At 38.1% G+C, this 22,259-nt stretch overlaps 2 protein-coding genes and 1 pseudogene across 4 annotated transcripts; 1 reads left to right on the top strand and 2 right to left on the bottom strand.

Moving 5' to 3' along the window:
- Positions 1–656: 656 nt before the first annotated feature.
- LOC101480698 (natterin-3 pseudogene) lies at positions 657–2,918 on the bottom strand (annotated as a pseudogene). The gene is made up of 2 exons (XR_013101015.1): positions 2,814–2,918; positions 657–1,793 (listed from the first exon to the last, which is right to left on the bottom strand). The product of XR_013101015.1 is annotated as a natterin-3 pseudogene (transcript).
- A 4,178-nt stretch (positions 2,919–7,096) lies between these two features.
- Positions 7,097–10,139, bottom strand: LOC101485557 (natterin-3). Its single transcript, XM_004555728.4, has 3 exons — positions 9,611–10,139; positions 8,681–8,774; positions 7,097–8,352 (listed from the first exon to the last, which is right to left on the bottom strand). Exons 2-3 carry the CDS (start codon positions 8,772–8,774, stop codon positions 7,265–7,267), a joined length of 1,182 nt encoding a protein of 393 aa, XP_004555785.1. The 5' UTR covers positions 9,611–10,139; the 3' UTR covers positions 7,097–7,264.
- Positions 10,140–14,943: 4,804 nt separating this feature from the next.
- Positions 14,944–21,199, top strand: LOC101480981 (natterin-3). Of its 2 annotated transcripts, none has more exons than XM_023152564.2 (3): positions 14,944–14,988; positions 17,492–17,569; positions 18,252–21,199. In XM_023152564.2, the coding sequence occupies exons 1-3, from the start codon at positions 14,982–14,984 to the stop codon at positions 19,553–19,555; spliced, it is 1,389 nt and encodes a 462-aa protein (XP_023008332.1). In that variant the 5' UTR covers positions 14,944–14,981; the 3' UTR covers positions 19,556–21,199. The 2 variants fall into 2 exon arrangements, with proteins under 2 accessions (XP_023008332.1, XP_023008333.1); XM_023152565.3 differs by lacking the exon at positions 14,944–14,988 and adding an exon at positions 15,809–16,026.
- The last annotated feature ends 1,060 nt before the right edge of the window (positions 21,200–22,259 follow it).

Raw genomic sequence — 22,259 nt, 5'->3', positions numbered from 1 at the left:
CTGAAAATAGCAAACAATGAACCTTTTAACACTATTTACATTTCAATAAATATTTAATTTAAACGAGTTTTGATTACATTTATCGAAATGTGTTTTTATGTACAAACTGAATTTTATTTTACTTTATTTTACTTCATCTTCTCTATTTAGAACTACTTTTTGTTGTTGTGTTTAATGGCCGTGGCTGTGGTGGAACACAGTAGTTTCCCAATTTCTGGCAATTTCCCTTTCACTTGAACTTTTGGAAACTTTTCATCAACGGATGAACAGCAAAATGTAATGCATGTTATTAGGAGTGCCACAGTGACAGATCATGGGTGGATGTACTGAAAGAGGACATGCAGAGGCCTGGTGTGACAGAAGAAGATGCTAGGGATAGGGTGAGATAGAGACAGATGGTCTGCTTTGGTGACTGCTAAAGGAAGCATCTGAAAGAAGACGAAGAACAAGTTTGCAAGTTTATTGGTTAGGCAACCAAATGCACAACATAGGAAGTAAACTATAGCAGTTCATGTAATCCTAAAAGATTGATGCTACATGTTTAAAATTAGTGTGTAGATATCAAAATAAGCAGTAGGGCTTTGGAGCTCGATGAGTCAAAATTCTTTTAAATCCTCCAAAAATTAAAGAATACAAAACAACGATTCACCTTGAATTTTGATTGCGCTTTATTTGAAAAACAAAGCATCAGCAGACTCATCATCAGTTTTGATCTGGGGAGCAGGGGACAGCATCAGGCACTGGCTGACACCGTTCCACCACAGCATTGATTTCGCCAACACTCACGCCGTCATAGGTGCCTGTGATGTAGGTCCAGTGGGTGTCTCCGTTGTGGTTGGTCCTGCTCAGCCGGCCGGTGAAAGGGATGTCAGCCTTCATCTTTCTGCCATCCATCCTCACGGTGCAGGAGTGATTGGGTGGGACCAGCAGCTCCACAGAGACAGCGTGACTGATTGACTCCACAATGGTGGTCCCCTTTGAGAAGGTCACCGTCTGCTCCTTGGACAACTCCACATTACCCGGACCAAAGATAGGAACTTTGGCTGTCATGGTGGACACAGAGCCATTGCGGGTCTCCCTGCCGATGTCCCATTTCTTCTCCACTGTACTGGTCTTCTCCAGTGTCACTGTCTTCTCCACATCTCTGCACTCCAGGTTGGCGACCTTAGTGAGCTTCAGGGCTTCTGGAGGATGGTGGAACAGCTCCATCTGGTCAATGGCATACTCTACATGAGAGATATGCTGGCTGTAGCTGTCTCTGTTGATAGCAAGCACCTGGTAGTTTTTGTACCAGTACTCATCCCCCTCCCAGGGGAGGAAGAAGGCTTCATGTTTGGTCACCACTTTACCAAGACCATACTTATTCTTACCCACATATATGTCTGAGTTGGGACAGGTTTTGATGGCATACTCAGGAACAGAGCCATATGAATCTTCAACCCACTGCAGGAACTCAAAGTGGTCCACGTTAACCAGGACTTCGAACTTGGAGGATGCATACTCTTTGTCAGCGTAGGGGTACTGGCAGAAGTTCCCTTTGCTGGGAGTGTAGAAACCAGCCTCACAGTTGACTTTGCACACATAGTCGGTACGTTCGGTGTAGCCGTTGAAGATGGCAACAGCGCCATTTGGGAGGGAACCGCTCCATGTGACCCACCTAAGGTTGACATGTTCGCCAAACATGGGGCTTGAGTGTGAAGTCGTCTCAGTTTCTGAGGTTTCTACAACTTTAGGGGGGCTGAGAGCTCCCCGGGAAGGAACAACATTTCCCAAGGTGGGGTTAAGCCATGGCTCTGTAAGACAATATAGAAAGATAGTGGCTGTAGGATTTAATCTAGACAAACAAAAGTTTCAACTCATTTGAAACATTTACTACCAAAACTGTTAAGACGTGTTCTTAAAAAAAAAAAAAAAAAGCAGAATCGAGTTTGAATGAAAGACTGACACTTGCTTTCAACCAAAGCGTTAAGCAGAAAGAAACATTGTTGACATCAGGTAGTTTCATACCTATTTTTTAAGCACCGTGAGGGTGAAAGTGTATCCACTAGTGACAGTTATTGGGTTAGGGTCTTAATATAAATTCAGCACCTTCACAATCTTAACACAACCTTACATGAGCGCACCATAACACCATACATGAGGTGATGGGAAAAAGTGTTACAAAGCAATCCCTTAGATTAAACCTGGTTGCTATTTCCTCTGAACCTTTTCCAACATTCCTCTTATTTTTAGTCCCTGCCTGACTAACTGGACTTACACATCTCGGATGCAAGTTGGACATGTTCTACAGAGCCAAAAGACCAATGCATCATTTGAATATATTTTGGGGGAAACAAAATGAGAAAAAACTAAAATAAAGAAAGCCAAATATGCCAAGAAAGCTGAGTAGGGTTGGTGTGGCCAGAAAAATCTCCCTTTTCCAGTGCTTTAACCCCTTAATGCCCAGTGTGTCATATTTGATACATGAGTTTATTTAAGTTTTAAGACTTTAAATTATCAGTGTAATTTCTTCTCCCCTGAAAAACCTAAATAAATTTTAAAACACATTTTTAAGCAATGCATTTTTTAAAAGTTAGAAGTCTTCAAACTGCAGACTTTGCTCTCACGAACACTGATGATCCTTGACATACAGGTTTTATCAGTCTGACACAGAAGTAGATGATTCAGCTGTGTGCAAGTTCGAGTGTTGAAATCACAGGTGCAAGTGATTAGAACTGGAGCTCAGATACGGTTCTTATTTTTCTAGTGGGAGGAGTCATGTAGTCATTAAAGTAACATGCTGTGATAAACTGTAGGATTATAATGTGACTGACTGCTGGGTTTTTCTTCCCTATCCTGCAGCTGGAAAACGTAGAGCAGCGGGTCAGACTGTAGCGCCGGGCTGCACAGCTGCAGCACTGCCAGGAGAACAGCAACACACCACCTCATCTGGACACACAAAGAAACACCAGCAGTAGTATGTCATCATCAGTTGGCAATCACTGTGCGCGAACGCTGCAACATGGAAATGTACACTTCTAAAAGCTAAAAATAAACAACCATTAAAAACTCATGTGGTCAACACAGTTTTAAATCAATGGAAAAAAATGGAAAACTATTAAAAATAGGAGTCAAATTTAATCCAATTAATTTTTTGCTTATTTTTAATTAAACAGATATAGAGGAATACTTACCAGTAATCTGCTTTGGACAAGTCAGAATACATTGAAAGAATTATTATTCATGTCCGAGGCAATCAAAATTATATTACTTGACTTTTAGTTTGTTGATATAAATATTTAGTCAGAAAACAGACGTGAGAACTTTATACAATAAGATGCATTTATAAACTTTTACATTTGTATGCATAATATATACAACACTTTGCTGATTACTCTGCCTGTCTGTGATGAGCCTTTGACACACACAGCTGACTTAGCTTGTGTACTTTAAAATATATATATTTAAATAGTGTATTGTTAGAAAAGACTGTTATTTTGTTGTTTATGTAAAGATCACTGGTGTTTATAAATGACTGGACATATATACACAGCTATGTTGCTACAATTCATCAAATATAAATCCCCATTTACAGAAATCTTTCTCTAAAAATGAAACCAAATGAATGAAAAAAGAACCAGCTCTGAATCTAAATTGTACCAGTATCACATGCCCTTACATACAATGTAAAGAAATTACTTCAGGTAAGTGAATGAAATAAAAGAAAGTCACATCTGCAGGATATCACAGCAGGATTAGCGTCACATAAATTAGTAATTAAGGCAGTAAATTATAAACTGAGTGTCCCATTACTGTATGTTTATAAGATTACTAAATGAAGATCAGACTTAAGAAATCATCCCTGAATGCCGAGTATAAAACCAAAAAGTAAGAAAGATTTTGACCTGAAATTTGTTGATCTGTTTATTGATTTCACATGACAGATAAGACAGAGATAAAAAAAACAAAACAGAACCCCTTAAATTCAAGCCCACAGCAGCCGTTCATTCAGATATAGAGAAGTTGGGTTTTTTTGTTGTTGTTTTTTTTTACCTTGACAGGTTCCTTCTGCAGTGACTCTTACCTGCAGTAAGTGCGAAGCTTTAAAACCTCCCTTCAGACTTATTGCCCTCAATAAACAGGAGAGATAAAGCTTCTCGTCTGTCTGGTTCACAGTTTGCTGTCCTGCAGCTCACTTTGAATCAAAATGTTTTTATCGAAGGATTTGAAGAGAAAAAAACTGCACGTGAAACTTCAAATCAAACTTCTATGGAGGGAGGAAAACTAACTGAGTTTGTTTGAGCTTCTGCAACATACCGTTACACTCATATGGTGTGTAATCATACTGACAGTTACAGCCAATTGGCAGCTTTAATGTCTTGTTCAAGGACACAGTCTTACAGAGGCTGTGAGTGTCATGAAGTCTTCTGCCTGCTCAGAGGATTTGAAAAACTAAAATAGGTCAAACATCCAGGGTACGAATGCTTGTTTCTGTTACTTTACAATGCAGATGATGAATTGGTGCAGTTTTGCTATTGAAACTTGAATTGAAAATTGGTTATAAGTAAAATAATTTTGAAAGAAGTAAGAAAGAATTTGTTTTTCCATTGTGATACCCAAGGAGAAAACTAATTTGGTTGCACTGTTTTAACAACTTACATTTTTTCAGCCCTCAAAATGAATTGTTAATATCTTCTATGAAGTGATGAAATGCTGGAAAAATTGTGTGAACTCACTCGTACCTATGTGCGTACATAGGGACAGGTCAGGTACTTAGATAATGTGGAACAGTTTAATAGTATGTGGCGAAACTTTTCAATGTACTGTGCAAAAAAAAGAGCTGCTCCTGAGGGGGTTTGTGGACTGATTATTTTTTTAGAATAACATCAAGACACTGAGATATTCCATCATTTGGTGTTTGATGAAAGCTTTTTATCAGTGTACAAAACTCCAACAGATGTATGAGGAGCCTAGCTTACAGCATTGTCTTCCTCATCAAACCCCTCTTGGCCTATAGATGAGGAGCACTTTCATCTGTTGTATTGGTTTTTAGTCACCGTGAGAACCCAAAACATGCCAGCCACAGTTTCCCTTCACTGTGGAAGTCAAGATTTAAGGGTTTTCCTTAAATTTGCAAAGAATTTAGGTCAGCTTAAAGACTCATGAATGGATGGCTGTGGTTGACCTTGACCTGAAAGCCTGCAGCTCACGAGTGTTGGAAACAAAAGTCCTCATGCGCCTGATGATAACAGGACTCCTTATTGATCCTTGCTCTTATTTAATAAGATCGTTAAAAGTGCCGTATCTACTCGATCACATTATGTCCAAAGTGCTGTGGCCTCTCTCTCGCCGCTGATGAAAAGATCCTGTACGTTCAGATAAGCTCGGACAGAGAACAAGTTGATTAGATCTCCTGTAATAGCGGGTCAGTGATTAAGACGGGCCTTGTTGCATAATGTCGCTGGCTGCCAAGATTCAGCTGGAGAAGAAGCCGCTCAGCACGGACATTGTTCTCCACACACAGTGCTATCATTGAAAATCGCTGATGTCAGGGCCATCTCTGTGCGTCCTTCAGACAGAAAGTTATTATCAATTTATTTATTTAGGTCTGAATGAGGACTGTGTATCAAACAAGGCTGTGCAAAGGTCATTTGCAATGATTAAACTGCACAGTCACCAGTTTCAGCTGCTTCAGCATTCAGTCTCTGTCTGTAAAGAACATTTATATTATGCTATTCAGATTCAGCCTATATCAGTGAGCGTGCCAAGCAGTTATTCAGTCAGACAGCTGATGATGTTTTTCTGTCTCACCATTTTATTTTCACACAATAGAGGCTAAATGTTCTCAGTGTGATTTACAGTTTCAAATTAAATGATTATTTTATTCATTGTCAAAACTGGATAATGAATTGTGCTACAAAACAAATTAAAAGCGCTTTTTAAAAACTCTACTATGTGTTAGCACATCATTTCCAGAAAGTTTTTCTGTAGTTGTCCAACACCAACAAATTATTTTCTTACCCATGTTTGAAATCAGTTTGCATCGCTGTCTTGAAAAAATGACTGAACTAATGTCTCTTTTCCGCTTATTCAGTCTTCTACCAAAACACATTTATATCTATGATACTAATGTGAATTGTGAATAAAAGTTTAACCAAGAACTGAATAATATAAAGGGAAAAATATATATATACCCCAGGGCCTATCACAGAGTTATTATGCCTATAAACCCATACTGATGCTGCCTTGGGTTGCTACAGTGAGACCAGATGAAAGCTGTGGGTAAATATTTTCTTCCAAAAAGAGAAATTTGAATGTTTTAGAACTTAGGAAACATTTTAAAAACACAAGTTCTGACAGTGAAAATAAAGATAAACTTTTCAATTGTGTAACTCAACCTGTAGTCTTGGTTCACCTGTTAGAATTACAGCTTTGTAATAATGAGAGGCATGACATCAGAACTGTGTGTCAGAAGTCAAATAATTATTCTAAGCAAAGAGAGACCTTCTTTGTGTCAGATCATGGCTGTAACTGAAGTTTTCTAAGGCGACAGTGCAGGGAACTCTAAAACACCGGGATGTAAAGCACCAGAAGTGAGACGTTAGAAATTATGTACATCAAGCTTGGTTTACTTAAATGATTTTTGTTTGTTTTCTAGACTGATTTAACTTTTCCCTAAGCATTTTAAAAGTTTATATTTCCACACCAACATGAGCCCCACTGAAACAATGGAGAAAAACCTGCAAGCAACAAATGCATCATTTTAAAAATTAGACTCAAATATACGCCTGCTTATAATAATAATCAAAGTATGTTAACAATAAATAGTTGAAGTACCATTCAATTCACTTTAGTTTAAAAAAAATTAATTCATGCCTTCTAATGAATCTGAAATAGTACTATGTTTGCTATGCTGTGGGTTAATAGAGGGATATGTCTTTATTGAAAGTAGATCAATTATTGTGCCAATTTACAAATGATATAGCAGAAATAGAAAACCGTGCTTGAGTACATATCTGGCCTCAATTGTCCAGATACCCTTTTTTTGGCACATTCTGGTGATTGATTTTAATGAGCTAAATTAACAAAATGCAGAAAACAGGAGAAACGTGCCAAATTGCTTTATTTTTGAATAAATTCATACACTTGCGCACATGAAAGATATTTTAAATTTACCAACAAAGACATGAGTGGTATTTTTTATTGTGACATATCATTTGCTTCCATTATCACAATCACCAGATAAGATCAGAAAAATACTATTTCGTGTATCTTCTCCCAGGTTTTAGGGGCAAGGCTTGGCATCTATGACAGGTTCGCACCGGTCCACCACTGCCCGGACTTCTCCGATCTGGACGCCGTCGTACGTCCCGGTGATGGTGGTCCACTGGGTTTCTCCGTTGCGGTAGGTTCGGCTGAGGCGAGCCGTGTAGGGGATATCGGCTTTGATCTTGCGTCCCTCCATGCGGACTTTGCAGGTGTGGTTTGGTGGGACTCTGAGCTCCACAGACACGGAGTGGCTGAGCGTCTCGATTACGGTGGTTCCCCTGGAGAACTGCAGCGTCTTCTCAGCACCAAGCTCAATGCCCCCGGAGCCGATGAAGGGGATTTCGGCTGTGATGCTGCCCGTGACACCAAGCATCGTGGCTCGTCCGATGTTCCAGGTAGTCTCTACCTCTGAGGTCTTTGTGATGGTGACTGTCTTCACCACTGTCTGGCACTCATTGTTGGTGATACCAGAGATACGCATGGTCTCAGGAGGATACTGGAAGATGGTGACCTCATCAATGCCGTACTTAACATCAGAGATGTGCTGGGTGTAGGTGTCCCTGTTGATGGCCAGGACCTGGTAATTCTTATACCAGTACTCATCACCTTCCCAGGGCAGGAAGAAGGCTTCAAACTGAGGAACAACCTTCCCGAGACCGTACTTGTTCTTTCCAACGTAGATGTCAACTCCTGCACACGTCCTCACTGAATGTTGTGGCAGTGAACCGTAGGAGCCTTCCTTCCATTCCAGGAATTCAAAGTTGTCCTTGTTAGCGAGGATCTCAAACTCAGGGGCGTAATACTCACGGTCACCATAGGGGTAGCGGCAGTAAGGACCCAGGTTAGGGTTATAAAAGCCAGCCTCACACTTGTACTTGCAGACATAGTCAATACGCTCGGTATAGCCGTTGTAGATGGAAACGGCTCCATTGGGCAGAGATCCATCCCAGGTCAGCCACTGCAGGTTGACATTATCGCCAAAGAGGAAGGAGGAAGGCAGATCCTGTTGCTGCTCCAGATCAGCAGGATTTAGAGGACCCAACACCTTTCTGTTACCAGTTGGTTCAGGGACCCGGCCCTCCACCTCTGGTTTCAATAAGGACACTATATAAGAGAGACAAAGAAAAGAAAAAATGCCATAAAACAGAAGAGATAAGTGTCAAACACATCAACCTCAATTCAGGCAACAAGCTTTAATCTCTTTTTAACCTCTTAACACTTGAATGATCCTGAATTAAGGTTGTTTTTCCTTTCTTTTATTCTAGCTACAAAATATGCAAAATATTCAGAAACTACATTTTTGTGGGGGATCTTTGGATGTTGAACGCAACACACTTCAGGTTTACTTTGGTTTAAGTGTTACTATGGGTGTAACACAAAGCTGTTATCCATATCTCTATACAATATGTCATAAAACGCATGATATGCTTACCTTTTCTGAGTTGTATGCTCTTCTTCACAATGTCCTGCAGACTGGCTGAGGACAGAGCCAGCAGGGCCGAGAGCAACAACACAGACAGCTTCATCTGAAGATGAAACACAAAACCTCTAAGTTATGAGATCTTTTTACAAACTAAATCTTTAACATCAGAATATATTATTCCACCAATCCAGCTATCCAAATGACAAATTAGTGTAATATTTTACAGTTTCAAATATTATTTCTTTCTTTCAGCTAGTTTCAGTTATTACAATTTTTATCTTCACCAGTGTCAAACACCTTAAACGACAAAGAACTAAATTTACAGCAGTTTATTTTTGACTTTACTCTGAAAGGTTAGAATCCAACATAGTGAACTCCATTTTCACTGAAAACCCCCAAAATATAGAAGAAATAAACATCTGTGCCACCACAATAACGCTTTATATGTAGTTTATCTTCTATGTTACATTTTTGGGTGTATTGGGTCTATTTATTCTACATTTCCCCCCATCCCTCCGACCCAAAAGAGACAGTATTTATGACAGTAGTATGCATCAGTGAAACAAAACAAATACAAATTTAAAGCATTATAAATTTATATTATTATAAATATATAAATTAATATATATAAATATATATTATCATACTATTATTTCCATTATAGGTCAGGTGGAAGTTATAAACACACATATAGCATATAAAATAACTTTACATTTGATGACTTATTGCCTTAAAATGGTAATATTAAAGCATTTCTTAAAACCACACTATATATTAAAATAGTAGAGTTCCTCTTGCCACATCTGATTAGATTTTTACTTGACATACATTTATAAAATAAAATGAAATATCCCACTTTATTAAAAGAAAATTAACATCTGAATATGTCAGATTATTGTCATTAGAAATTTGAGCATGAATGTGCTGATCAGCACTCACCCTTACTGTCGCTCTCCGGTGAGTCCACCTCGGGACACCTCCAGGTTTATATAGCTGCTTTATGGCTGAATCATAAAGCAGACTGTGCACTTTCACTGTCTGGATACTGACTTTGAGCAATAAACTGGTCAAAGAAAACTGTGTGAATGTGTGTGTGAATGGGTGAATGACTGAATGTAGTGTAAAGCGCTTTGGGGTCCATACACTGTAATCCCAAAAGTTATTTGCATTCAAATGGTTTAGCTATAATCACTGATGGTAATAAATTTTCTTTGTAAAACTAAAATCATATAACTGTGTCAGACAGAACTCATTGGTGGAAGCTTTTTGCACTTAACCTATATTGTTTTGCATGTGATGCACTAAAATGAATACATTTAACATGGTCCTTTCTATTTTAAGTTTATTCTAATAAATAGTTTAAGTTCAATTTTTTATAAGAGAATAAGTTTTAAACTCAACACTCAAATAATAAAAGTAAATTTGATGTTTACTGATCATGTTTAGTTGAAAGCACTTTCACTATTTTTAAGTTTTTGTTGCCCCTCCCATATTTTTCCCGGCACTGGAACCGAAGAGACGTCTGGACTTGTTTGTCAGGAAAAATTAAGACAAGTCGTTTTTGGTGGTTTTGCCTGGGATTGGACATGTTTGTTTCAGTCTACAGTCGATAGGGAGTACTTTTCCTCAAACCTCCACGCACACTGGTGAGTTAAATCTTTTTATTTCAACTTTAAGCAAAAATAATTGCATGTTACATTACGCAAATGTGCACGCTAATTCAATCTACAGTGAACCCTCGTTTACCGCGGGGGTTACGTCCCAAAAACAACCCGCAATAAGTGAAATCCGCAAAGTAGTGAAAAGTATTTATTATAAATGTTTTAAGGCTGTAACCCTCACAGCCTTAACCCCTGCTCATGCGTAATGGTTCTAGCATCTTCCTCGTCCATCCAAACCGCGCGGTTCCATTGTGTGATGTGAGCACATCCAAACCGTGTTCAGGGTTAGCCCGGGTCCGGACTCCGGCCCCGGTCAGAGGAGGAGGACCAGAGCACGGCCGGGCACCTCCAGCCGTTCACACGGACAAATAAACCTGTCATTATTCTCTGCACAGCCGCGCTCTGACGCTCAGCCCCTCGCTGAGGCTCGAGGGGCTGAACACCGCTCCTCTGCACCTGTACGGCCTCTCGTAAAGTTTACTTTATTAACATGTGCGCCGCTGCAGCGCCATTCTCTTGACGGGTTGCTGCCTTATCAACATTGAAGAATGGGTCAAATGCAGAGGACAAACTTCATTATACAGTTGTTTAATGACAATAAGCCTTACAGATTCCCCAAAATTTCCTGTTGTTTTTTTATTTGAACAATTAACTTGTACTTAAATAATAAACAACATTTATAGAAATACAATACTTTGACCTTTTATACTTGTGTTACTCTCCACCAACAGGTTAACTCACAGTCCCCCCCCCCCCCTAGAATGCTGCTGATGGTGACCTTGAAATCCCAATAGGAATCATCTTCAATGGTGAAAACGGAAGTCCAGAGCAAGAACTGAACCCCTCCCAGCTGGGGATCCTTCTAGAGGACAATGTGGTAATGGATTCCATCTGCAGTCTTCCTTTGGCAATGTGTCTCCTGTTTGGACTGACTTATGCACTCCACTTGGAGTACCCAAAGTGCATGAAGAATACATTCCTGTTTATCCAGCAGATTATGCTGAATCTGGGACGAAACGATCCTCCTCCAAAACTCCAAAGGCTAAAAAATGAGCTTTCAATGTGTGCATAGATACACTGAATGTTCACTCTTCATTGAGCAGCTTTTTCTCAAGTTCAGGAAGTCATTATTGTGTTTGTAATTGTCTTTTTTTGTTTTTAGTGGATGGCAAAACCAGGGCTTAAAGGAGTAGTTCACTGATTTTACATACTGAGATATGTTCTTACCTTAGCTTTGAAGAGTTGATGCATACCTGTCTTGTCTTTGTGCGAGACAAAGGCTCTCCCATATATTCCAACTACCTCCACTTTTTGCTCCTTTTAGAAGCTACCGAGCTCCTCCACGTTTTCCCTATTTATGTAAAATTACATGAAAGGTTACACTATCTAAGTTTAGTTTCACTAAATTTAACGTATAGATTTTTTAAGCCGATAAAAAGGGGCACTATATTACAAGCGCGCAGTAACCCTAGTGCACTCTGGAGCATAGACTGAGTTACTGGGGGGATGAAGAAGTGCTCCTACAGTGTTATTACACCTTGTAATATAGTACCCCTTCTTATCGGCTTAGAAAATCCACACGTTAAATTTAGTTAAACTAAACTTGGAGAGTGTCACTTTTCATGTAATTTTACATAAATAGGGAAAACATGGGGGAACTTGGTAGCTTCTAAAAGGAGCAAAAAGTGGAGGTATTTGGAATATATGGGAGAGGCTTTGCTCCATTTGCATGACTGAGGGCACGCACAAAGACAAGACTGGTACACATCAACTTGTCAAAGCTAAGGTAAGAACATATCTTATTACGTAAAATCAGTGAACTATTCCTTTAATTTCATTGTCTCGCTGGGGCCATTCATTATTCCATAGTTTTTATTTTTCCAAGTTAAAATATTTGTGAAAATAAGTTTTACTGTTACAACTTGTTACCCAGAGTGTCGCACCAAAGTTCTTTACTTGTGATACACAGTTTTATCTGTTTAAAAGGATTGTTTTAAAGAAAATGTTTTATTGGAAGTCCAATTGTGCTAACAAAAAACTTACTGTTAAAAAAAACTACCTCAGAGACCACAAATAAATTCTTGTCAAAAAGTGGCTAGGAACAACTGAAATATTGTGTTTGTTTCTGAAAGAAATGTCTTCTTAGAAGCGCCATGTGTAAAAATTGGAATACTGTTCAAAGGAAAACAAAAGTCTTGTTTTGTTATAAAGTAAAAAACAAAAACAAAAAACACTTTAGTGGTCTTTGGTTTTGAGTGTGTTTGCCTTGACATATTAAGTTTTAGTAATAATAATACATTTAATTAAAAGACGCTTTTAATTAAACACTACGCAAAAAAGTGAGTTTTGTAATATTAGCACCACTTAAACAATTTAGTTTTTTCTATTAATATTAATTTAACTGTACTTAAACAAATTATTTTTGAAATATTGAATACTTAAACACTTTAGGTAGCGATGACTCAATATAGTAAATTGTGACAATTTTACTTTTAAGTTTACTTGACTAAATCAGTTAATTTTTTGTTTTGGGTTGATTACTCAAATCATTTGAAGGGAATCGGTTTCCTCAAACGATTTAAGTGTATTGAACTTATCCGGGTTTACAGTGTAGGGACTAAGTAAAGCTGTCATGGTTAGCTGTGTGGCAGGCAGGCAGGAGTGGTGGACACAAAATGCAGGATTCAACACGGAAGTCAAACTTAAAGCGCAGCTTTATTGCTGGGACAAAAACCTCTAAAACTCATCAAACCAAACAAAACTCTGTACAGAGGAACTAAGGACTGAAACACTGGGAAAGAAACACTAAGCCAGAGCAGGAGACTAAACACACAGCAGGTTGAGGGTACAACACAACAGGGGAAACAGGAAAACACAGGGCTTATATACACAGGGGAGTAATCAGGGAATGGAAAACAGGAGGGAGACACAGGGAGCAAAGCTAGACACACTGACACAAGGCACAACCTTTCACAATAAAACAGGAAACAAGAAACAGACACAGACCTGACACTGAACTGAACCTAAACTAAACAAGAGACACAACCTAAGAACTAATCCCTCACAAAGAATAACTAAAACACAGAATAATACTAATAAACAAAGCATAACAAAAGGATCAGAATACAAACCATAATACAAAGGAATTTAAGAACTGAAAATGCTGGGTCAAAATGACCCAGGACCGTGACAAAAGCGCTATACAAATGCAAGCCATTTACTGGTTTTGTCGGGATTGTTTTCAGATTAAGATGAAATTCCTTTTCGCGAATGTGTGACTTCTTCATCCATGTAACCAGGACAAAAAGAGAACATAATTATTAATTTACACATTAATATACATAACACATAAGATGTGTTTTCATAGTTAACAATGTTATAGAGGTGTTTTGCATTGAAGTCACCATAAATCATTCAAATGAAACAAAAGCGTGAGGATTTTTCCTTATTAGACTTTGTCCCAAATTCTAAATATTGAGGATAAGAACAAAACAACACTGGCCCAGAAGAGGGCCGTCAAACAATGATTTTATTAAACACACGCGTGGGAAGATGTACACTGCAACACATCAGCATAGATCTTCGCCCAAAAATAGCCTTCAGACTGCTTTTATTTCATCGGGGTTCCGCCCCTTCATGTGTGACTGATGAATATGACATGCATCAGTTGCAGTAAATGGTCAATTAAAAAGCTAAAAACAGAGAATGAAGTTCCTCTTTCAATCACATTCTTCCATACATGGCAATTTGTTTCACATTCCAGGTGGTCCCTGAGGGTTTGTACTCTTCTTTACTCTTCTTCTGTCACCTGTTACTAGGCAAACTCAAATGCAGTTAGAAGCAAAATTAATTCCAGGCCTTTGTGTTTGTAAGCGTGTATGCGTTTTAACCTTCTGTTGCACCGAGTCACTTACACCATAGATCGTCAGGACATCAAGCCAAACGAAGCTTAAGACCTTTAAATAGACTGAGCATCAACTCTTTGATGAGCACAACCTGCAATGTGTGTATAAAATGATTATGGCCGCACCTGTAATAAAAGTTTTAATCTAATGCCAGTAGCTTTTAATTAACTTTTAATGCAATGATAATGATGAAAGCTATGTAGCAGTAAAATATTTTCTTTATTCCCACAACTTCTTTGTGCCTCTTCTCTGCCACCTGTCCAATCAATTCACCAGATATTTCTCCAGGAAATAGCATCACCATTACTATATAGTTCTCAGAATCAGCTCTTTGAGCACAAGAATGACAACATCACAGAGCATAAGTTTGATAACATCATGGAGAAGCTCACGGCTCTCCAACGGGAGATTGAGAGACCAGTGTCGGACTGTTAGAACAGCTTTGAAATTCATATGAGTTGTTCGCACTAAAGTAAAATACACCATCATTTCACGCGGATACCCCTTCGGCGCCAGCTGTGGTCTCAAGGCTGGAGCTGAACAACAACACCCTGATAACGACTGTGTTTAGACTGTTCCCCCCATTCAGAAATATAACAGCAAAATATTTTCAGGAAACTCCCTCACATCCTACTTTTATCGCACTGGCCCCTTTAAAAGAGAGTGGAAAGAGAAAGTAAGCACACACATACTTAATCACAAGGAAGTCACAGGTCAGTTGAAGCAAGCGAAAGCAGACCGAAGATGGAAGGTGAGCACTGCTTATTGTGTTCTTTGCCAATTTTAACAAACATTACACATTTTCAAAACAGGTTGTAAACGTTTAGCTCCTCTTTCAAAAGGAATTCTGTCATGAATCGCTGTGTGGCAGGCAGGAGTTGGACCCAAGATGCAGGCACTCAGACTCGAGGGATGAACTCAAAAAACTCAGCTGTATTTGCTGACAGGGGAAAAGCATACTAAACTAAACTGGGAAAAATATAAACTCACACTTTGCAGAGAGGCACACAAGGAAACAAACAGCTTGAGGGTACGACGCGACACTGGGCACAGGAAAACACAGGGCTACACACACACACACACACACTAACATAAGACATAGACTTTCACAATAAAACAGAAAAAAAGACACAAGGATGCAGACTAGGAAACACAGACTTAACACGGGCAGAACTAAGAATAAACCAGAATAAGCTGGAACATAGAACATCATCATAATCATCATCATCACAAGCACTAAGAGAATAAGGAAACAATCAAACACACCAAAGTAACTTGAAAGGCAGATTCATCATAAAACCCAACAAAGCACCAGAGAAACATAAAGAACAATCATTCAAAAATAAACCAAAACATAACTCAAAATACTGGGTCAACCTGACCGTGACAAATTCCCCATCAGGGACGTGCGGGGGGGGGGGGGGGGGGGGGGGGGGGGGGGCTAGAGGGGCTTGAGCACCCTTTCCTGATGAGTGCCCAAAGTGCCCTTTTGTTGAGGCAACTTTTAAATTTTTCTTATTTATTTATTTTTATGTGTGTGTGCGTGCAGAGTCCTGTCTGTGCCCCTCAACAATAATATTTAACTATTAATCACAGTTTTGCTAAATAAAAGGATCTGGCTTGCATCAGTCACATGATCACTATTAACCAATGATCGCCCTCGACGGCAGAACGCGCTGGTTACGAGCCGGGAACGAGCTCACAAAGAGCACGCGCATTTTTTGCGGTCCGGAGCTGCAGGAGAAACACAAGTTAAAACTCAGAGACACAGACTGATGCGACAAAACCAGTAAGTAGGTGTACAGCGTACACTGTAGTGTGTAGCACAGGAGTATTAGCTTATTACGTACACGTTGGTGAGCTGTCTTGTTGCAACTGACGAACTGAAACAAACGAGCGTGCTGTGTGTGCAACAGCGCGACAAACATTACCTGTCCTTTTATTAACTGCACATGTAGTGCTGGTCATAGCTGCTGGCTACCTGTGTAAGGCTGTCATGGGTCTGTAGCTCTGTCACCGTTTTAGGGAACATATTTAGTTTTAAAGTATTTAGAACATATTTAGTTTTAAAGTATTTAGAAACATATTTAGTTTTAAAGTAAGTTTCTGGGCATTTCCTGCCTTTCTGGAGGGATTATATTTCACTAAAAAACGATCTAATATGCATGTCCACATAATAATTATTATAATTATAATATATTAAAAAACACACGCTGTATTTTAAAGAACATACATTAAGAAGCAGATTATATTAGATTTATATTTTAAATAAGACAAAAGTTGGATTTTACAGCAGTAAAATGATTGTATCTCTACAATTTAAAAATGTAATAAGCTTTGCCCTGCACAGAGTGGATAGTGAAACAAATGGAATCATCATAAATACATTATTTCATATTTATTACTTCCCCCTCCTCTTTGCTTTATTATTGTAGCTCTAGTAATGAATAATAATGTAAGGATTCTGGATCAGCACCATGATGCCCATAGTATATACAGTATTCTTAAGAAGGTCTAAAATGTCACTGTGTGTGTGTGCATGTGTGTGTTTTATTTAGCTGGATTTAAAAAAATATTACTCATGATATAACATTGTGCAGACATGGCTGGTAAGGACATGAGGAGGAAACAGTAGGAGCTGTGTGAGGCTACTAAAGGCAGTGCTATAACATTTTTCTGTCATCATTTTATTATAGATTAAGTGCAAGAGTTGTTAGGTGTGGATAATTAGATTATAGTTTATTGCAATAGCAAGTTGTGCCTTGTTCTCAGATGGACAGCAAGTGGAGAGTGATATATGAAATGATGGGAAGGAAGGAAGAAGAGAAGCAAAGAGTGATTCACAGGCAGAGCCTAAATTATTTCTCACAGTTTTTTGTTGCCTTATGGTTCCAAGCGCTGTCACCAATCTTTGCATTTTGTTATTATCTCATGACACTTGTTTAATCAGCTACCATCTCTCCTATGGACTTTTTAATGTCTACAGTCTCAGATCAACACAGCCCCGCCCTTCCCATATTAGATTCTTGATGAATGTGTGTTGTTGTTATTCAGCCTGGTTCAATGTGCCCCTTTTTAACTTTGAGCACCCGCCCCTTTAAACCTCTCTGCACGGCCCTGTTCCCCATCTTGAGACAGTTCAGACTCTTGACTCAGTGTCTTCATAGCTTTGCTGTTCAGAGCTTTTATTGATTTTATACACTCCTGATTATATGATTTTTCCCCTGTTTTCATATCCCACATACATTTGCCAGTGTTGTTGCTGCTGATCCTGCTAATTCTGTCTTCAGCCAGTTCTCATGACATTGAGAACAGTACGCAGCAGAAAGACGGTAAGCACAAACTGTCAGCAGAAATTTGGTAAATTATATGCTTATAATCAAATGTCTGACAGCAAATGTGATACAGAGGCTAATAACTTCATTTCATACTGTTTCAAATGGGTTTAAAAGTAAAAGGAATAGTGTGCCAAACAGACATAGAGCACAACGCCCAAGCAGTATATATTTGTACCCCTTTATTTGGAGCTGGGCCCAGCTCTTGGCTAAATTTACAGTTTGGAATGGAAAACTCTGGAATGGAAATCCCCCTCCAAGAAAAGAGCAGAAAAACAACCCCTCCCTCCCTTCCCTCTTATATTGAGTTAGGTTCCCAACACATGTTGTCACAATCACATTTTAGGAAAAAAGTTAAATATTAAGGAAATATTATAATATTTCTCTTAATAGTATAATAAGGAAATATATAGAAGTAAAATGATAATATATTATGTTTAATTATGTTTTTTTTTTCCCCTATTGATGCTATATAATGATGCTATTATACGGTGTATTTTGATAGCACCTGGTCATCAAGCAAAGTGATGCAAATGAAAGAAATTAATAAAAATCTCAAAAAATCTTTATATTGCTACCTTTATTCTGGTGGTTAATGATTTTTCCATCATTTTACTTTTTGTGTATCTGCATTTTAAAATTTCATGCATGTCCTTTTCCTTTTTATCCACATGAACAGATTCCAGTGGCATCCCTCCAACTTCAGTGAACAGACCGATGCTAACAAATCTGCCACTTTTAAGTGTTCGTAACTTCAGACAGAAGAGGCAAGTTCAGTCTTCCTCCTTTGTCCCTATCAATGGCACTAACCTGATGTGGGTGACCTGGAACAACTCTCTTCCTAATCATACCGTCTCGATTTACAATGGCTATACTAATCGAGTGGATTATATTTGTAAGTGTAATTGTGACGCTGGCTTTTATACGCCCAGCAAGGGTCGATATTGCTCCTTTTCCAGTAATAAAAGGAATAAAATAGGTTATAAATTTGAAATACTGGTTAACAAAGACAACTTTGAGATCCTGGAGTGGAATGCTGGTTCGTATGGTTCAGTACCAAAGAATTCAGTCTGGACCTGCCCAGGGAAGCAAATATATGTGGGCAAGAACCAATATGGACTGGGGAAGGTGTCCACTCAAGATAAGGCTTTGTACTTGCCTTTTATCACAAAAGAACGTTCATACAACAACTATAAGGTCTTGACCATCAGTGAAAATGTAATCAGCCAACTGATCTACAATATCAGATACAACAATGATGATTCTAAAGTCTTCAAATTTCCTCCTGAGGTCATGCATGAAGCAACCATCAGCAATCATGAATGTCACCCCGTAGTGAAAACAGAGACACTCTCAAAGACATATGAGGTGCAGCAGAGGTGGGACTTCACCTTTTCTATCATGTTTGGTGCTAAAACCACCATTAAGGCTGGCTTTCCAATCTTTGCAGAAGGAACTATTGAGGTCAGCACAGAGGTGCAGTTTCAGTTTACAAAGGGAGCCACTGTGACAGAGAGTATGACTGACACTGCCTCTGTGGTGCTTACCGTGCCACCAAACCACTCCTGTAAATTTTCCACTGTTCGGCGCAAAGAAAAAGTTGATATCTCATTCACAGCACTCCTCAGGCGTACTTACGGTAATGGAGAGATCCACACAACGTCAATCACTGGGACATATGATAATATTCACACTGGAAAAATCCAGACTGTGGTCGATCGATGTGAACTTCTAGAAAAATTCAAGCCTTGTCCGGTCCAATCCAAATCCAGTGAGCAGAAAAACGCTACAAAACACACAAAACACAATGGAAATAGGAAAAAACAAAACAGAAATAGGAAAAAACTGAGGCAATTGTCAGTTAATGTGAACTTCTTAGAAACCCCCAAACCTTGTCCAGTCCAATCTAGTTCCAGTATGTCTAATAATGTCAATCTTGTTTTTCTTCTCTTAACATTATTTTACCATTTTTGCTTTCTTTGAATCAGTTTGAGATGAATGTGATTAAACAGAAATGCATGGAAAAGCTTTTCTGGTTTTATGGTCTTTACAATATAAATTGACTGCTGTTGTGAACTGGTGCTAAATTAAGAGTAAAAGTCATTTAGAAAATGACTTATCCAATATTTTTTCTGCAAATAATTCCATTAGTTTTTATATACATTTGTCCAACTTTTATGGAAATTGTTCTAATTGTCCTAACTGTATATAGATATGTATTTGCTTATATATTGTGAGATTATTATACTGTCATATGTTACATTATACCTTTAATCAAAGAATGGTTGAATCATGATACTGCTCTAGGCCACATTATACTTCTTCTTATAGATTGTGTAATAATTATGTAGTTTTAGTTTGCATTATACTCCTGAGTTAGAAGAATGTGAAAATCATTAGATTTATTAGATTGATTTGTATGACATTCCATACTGCTGATTTATAAAGAGAATACTGTTTGCAGAGAATCATGGCCTTGCTTTTCTGATTGTAGAGCGAACAGAGCATGCTGCATGAGAGCTTCTCCCCCACCTTTGTTGGAAGCAGAAAAACAGGGAGCCTAGGTCATAAGTCACGCTCACTGAGAGATAGAAAGCATGTGGATGTTTAGATTTTTATGACTAGCTGGGGGCCATCAGAGAGTATAAGAGTTTGAGTAACGGCCGACATTTTGAGATCTGCTGTGACCCTCTTCAGGCACATCTCCCATCCCGGATGTATTGCGCATTGTGTTTATATGAAATAATAAGAATTGTATGGATTAAAGTGATTGTTGATTGAGCATTTATACACCGAGTGTTGTTCTTCCTTCAGCCCAAAAATCAAAGAATTGATCTTGAATATCATGAATTTTGAGAGACTGATAAAGTCACACACACACAGACACACTCAAATTCATGTTGTTGCTGTTAGAGGAGGCTCTACAAGACACTGAATAATGATTTTACTTTTATTCTTCACACACTGATTCTGGAATATCACTTACTTTTTGTTACATACATATTGTCTTGTATATCATATTATTACATTATTTTTAGAAAAGGTTTTGAAAAAGACAGGATAATATTTAGAATTATAAACTGATAAATATAAGAAACACTAAATAACAGCAGGCTAACGCATGATGTTAGTTTTTTTTGCTACCATTGGTATTGTTACACAACAAATTTCCTTCTACAGGCTTATCACGATAAGTGTTTGTGCTGTAATGAGAAGATGACATTTTTTAACTGACATCTTTGAACTGAAATACTTTTATTAACAGAAATAATAGTGCCTCTAATGATTGGCCTGTTTTAAACTTTTGTATACAAACCATGGATGTAGTTTCCAGGTCTGAAAAGTGAAGCCTATGTGGAAGTACTTTAAGTCTGCATTTCTCTAATGATCAGCAAAGAGTCAACTCTTGTATTTGTGTAAACACTTCTGGTCATATGAACGTCTGGGAAAATAAATCTCTACTGCTCCCTTCATCCGTGACATCACTTTTCTGATGTGACGTTGTTAATCATGTGTCAGTGTGTTTCAGGTCAGTTCTTACAGAGTAATGCAAAAAATAATGTAATGAATAATGTAATGTATTGCTTTCTTTGGTGAGTAACTAAAATAAAGAAGTTAAAAACTCTACATCTTCAGATTATTCTAAAATGTGAAAAATAAAAAATGTTTTTATAACAACTTGAATGTGATAATTGTTAATGATTGTTCAATGATAGATAGATAGATAGATAGATAGATAGATAGATAGATAGATAGATAGATAGATAGATAGATAGATAGATAGATAGATAGATAGATAGATAGATCTATTCTTCCTGCTAGTAGGACGGGGGATAACAGTGTCTGAATCTCAATCACAGTTCAGTGACATTAAAAAACCCCGAAACGAAACATAAAAGTCTTTAATGTTGGGGCTCATTCTGTTTTAATCATGTGTATTTATATTGGGGCTTGAGTTTGATGTTTGTTTTAAGCCAAATAGCTGGATTTACTTCATGGTTTGGAGTTTTTGGCGACTTCATATATGACTGCAAATATGTGGACAGAAAAATAAGCACAGGCAGTGAGCCCCTCTAGTGGACTGATAGAATAACTGTCTCTAAAGTAAAGTGCAGAAGTAAATATTTTCAGTTATACTTTTCAGCCATTCCACTGGTGAAGGTATAAACTGCAGATCCATGTAGACATTGATCCAGATTAAAATACAGCAGAATCTGTTGTGATGAATCTGAATCTGTGGTACGCATTCATGCTACCTATAGAACAACCTTAAAACAAAAGGCTTAAAACACAAAAACTCTAATTTCAGTTACAACTGATAAAACATGGTAAGATTTTGAGTTTTTGCAGTGTGGTAGTCAGTGTTGGGTGTAACGCGTTACTAAATTGGGTGTAAATTACCCAAGTCAGTGTTGGGTGTAAATTACAGTAACGCGTTACTTAATTACTTTTCCACTAAAAAAGTAGAGTAACTAATTACTGTTCATTTTTAGGTATTTTAATTACAGTTACTTACAATGTACTTGCGTTACATTGTAAAATAATTAAACTCGCTGAATATCATTATTTAATTTAATTAATTTATCTTCTAAACGTAGAAGTAAACTCTGCCGCTTTAACATCGCTGTAGTGCAGGTGCACGTCATTTCGCACCAGTTTGCTGCATAGTTGTATTCTAAAGCGGAAG

The sequence above is a fragment of the Maylandia zebra genome, linkage group LG12, assembly GCF_041146795.1.
Source record: "Maylandia zebra isolate NMK-2024a linkage group LG12, Mzebra_GT3a, whole genome shotgun sequence".
NCBI classification, from domain to species: domain Eukaryota; kingdom Metazoa; phylum Chordata; class Actinopteri; order Cichliformes; family Cichlidae; genus Maylandia; species Maylandia zebra.
This window is presented reverse-complemented; position numbering and strand designations above follow the sequence as displayed.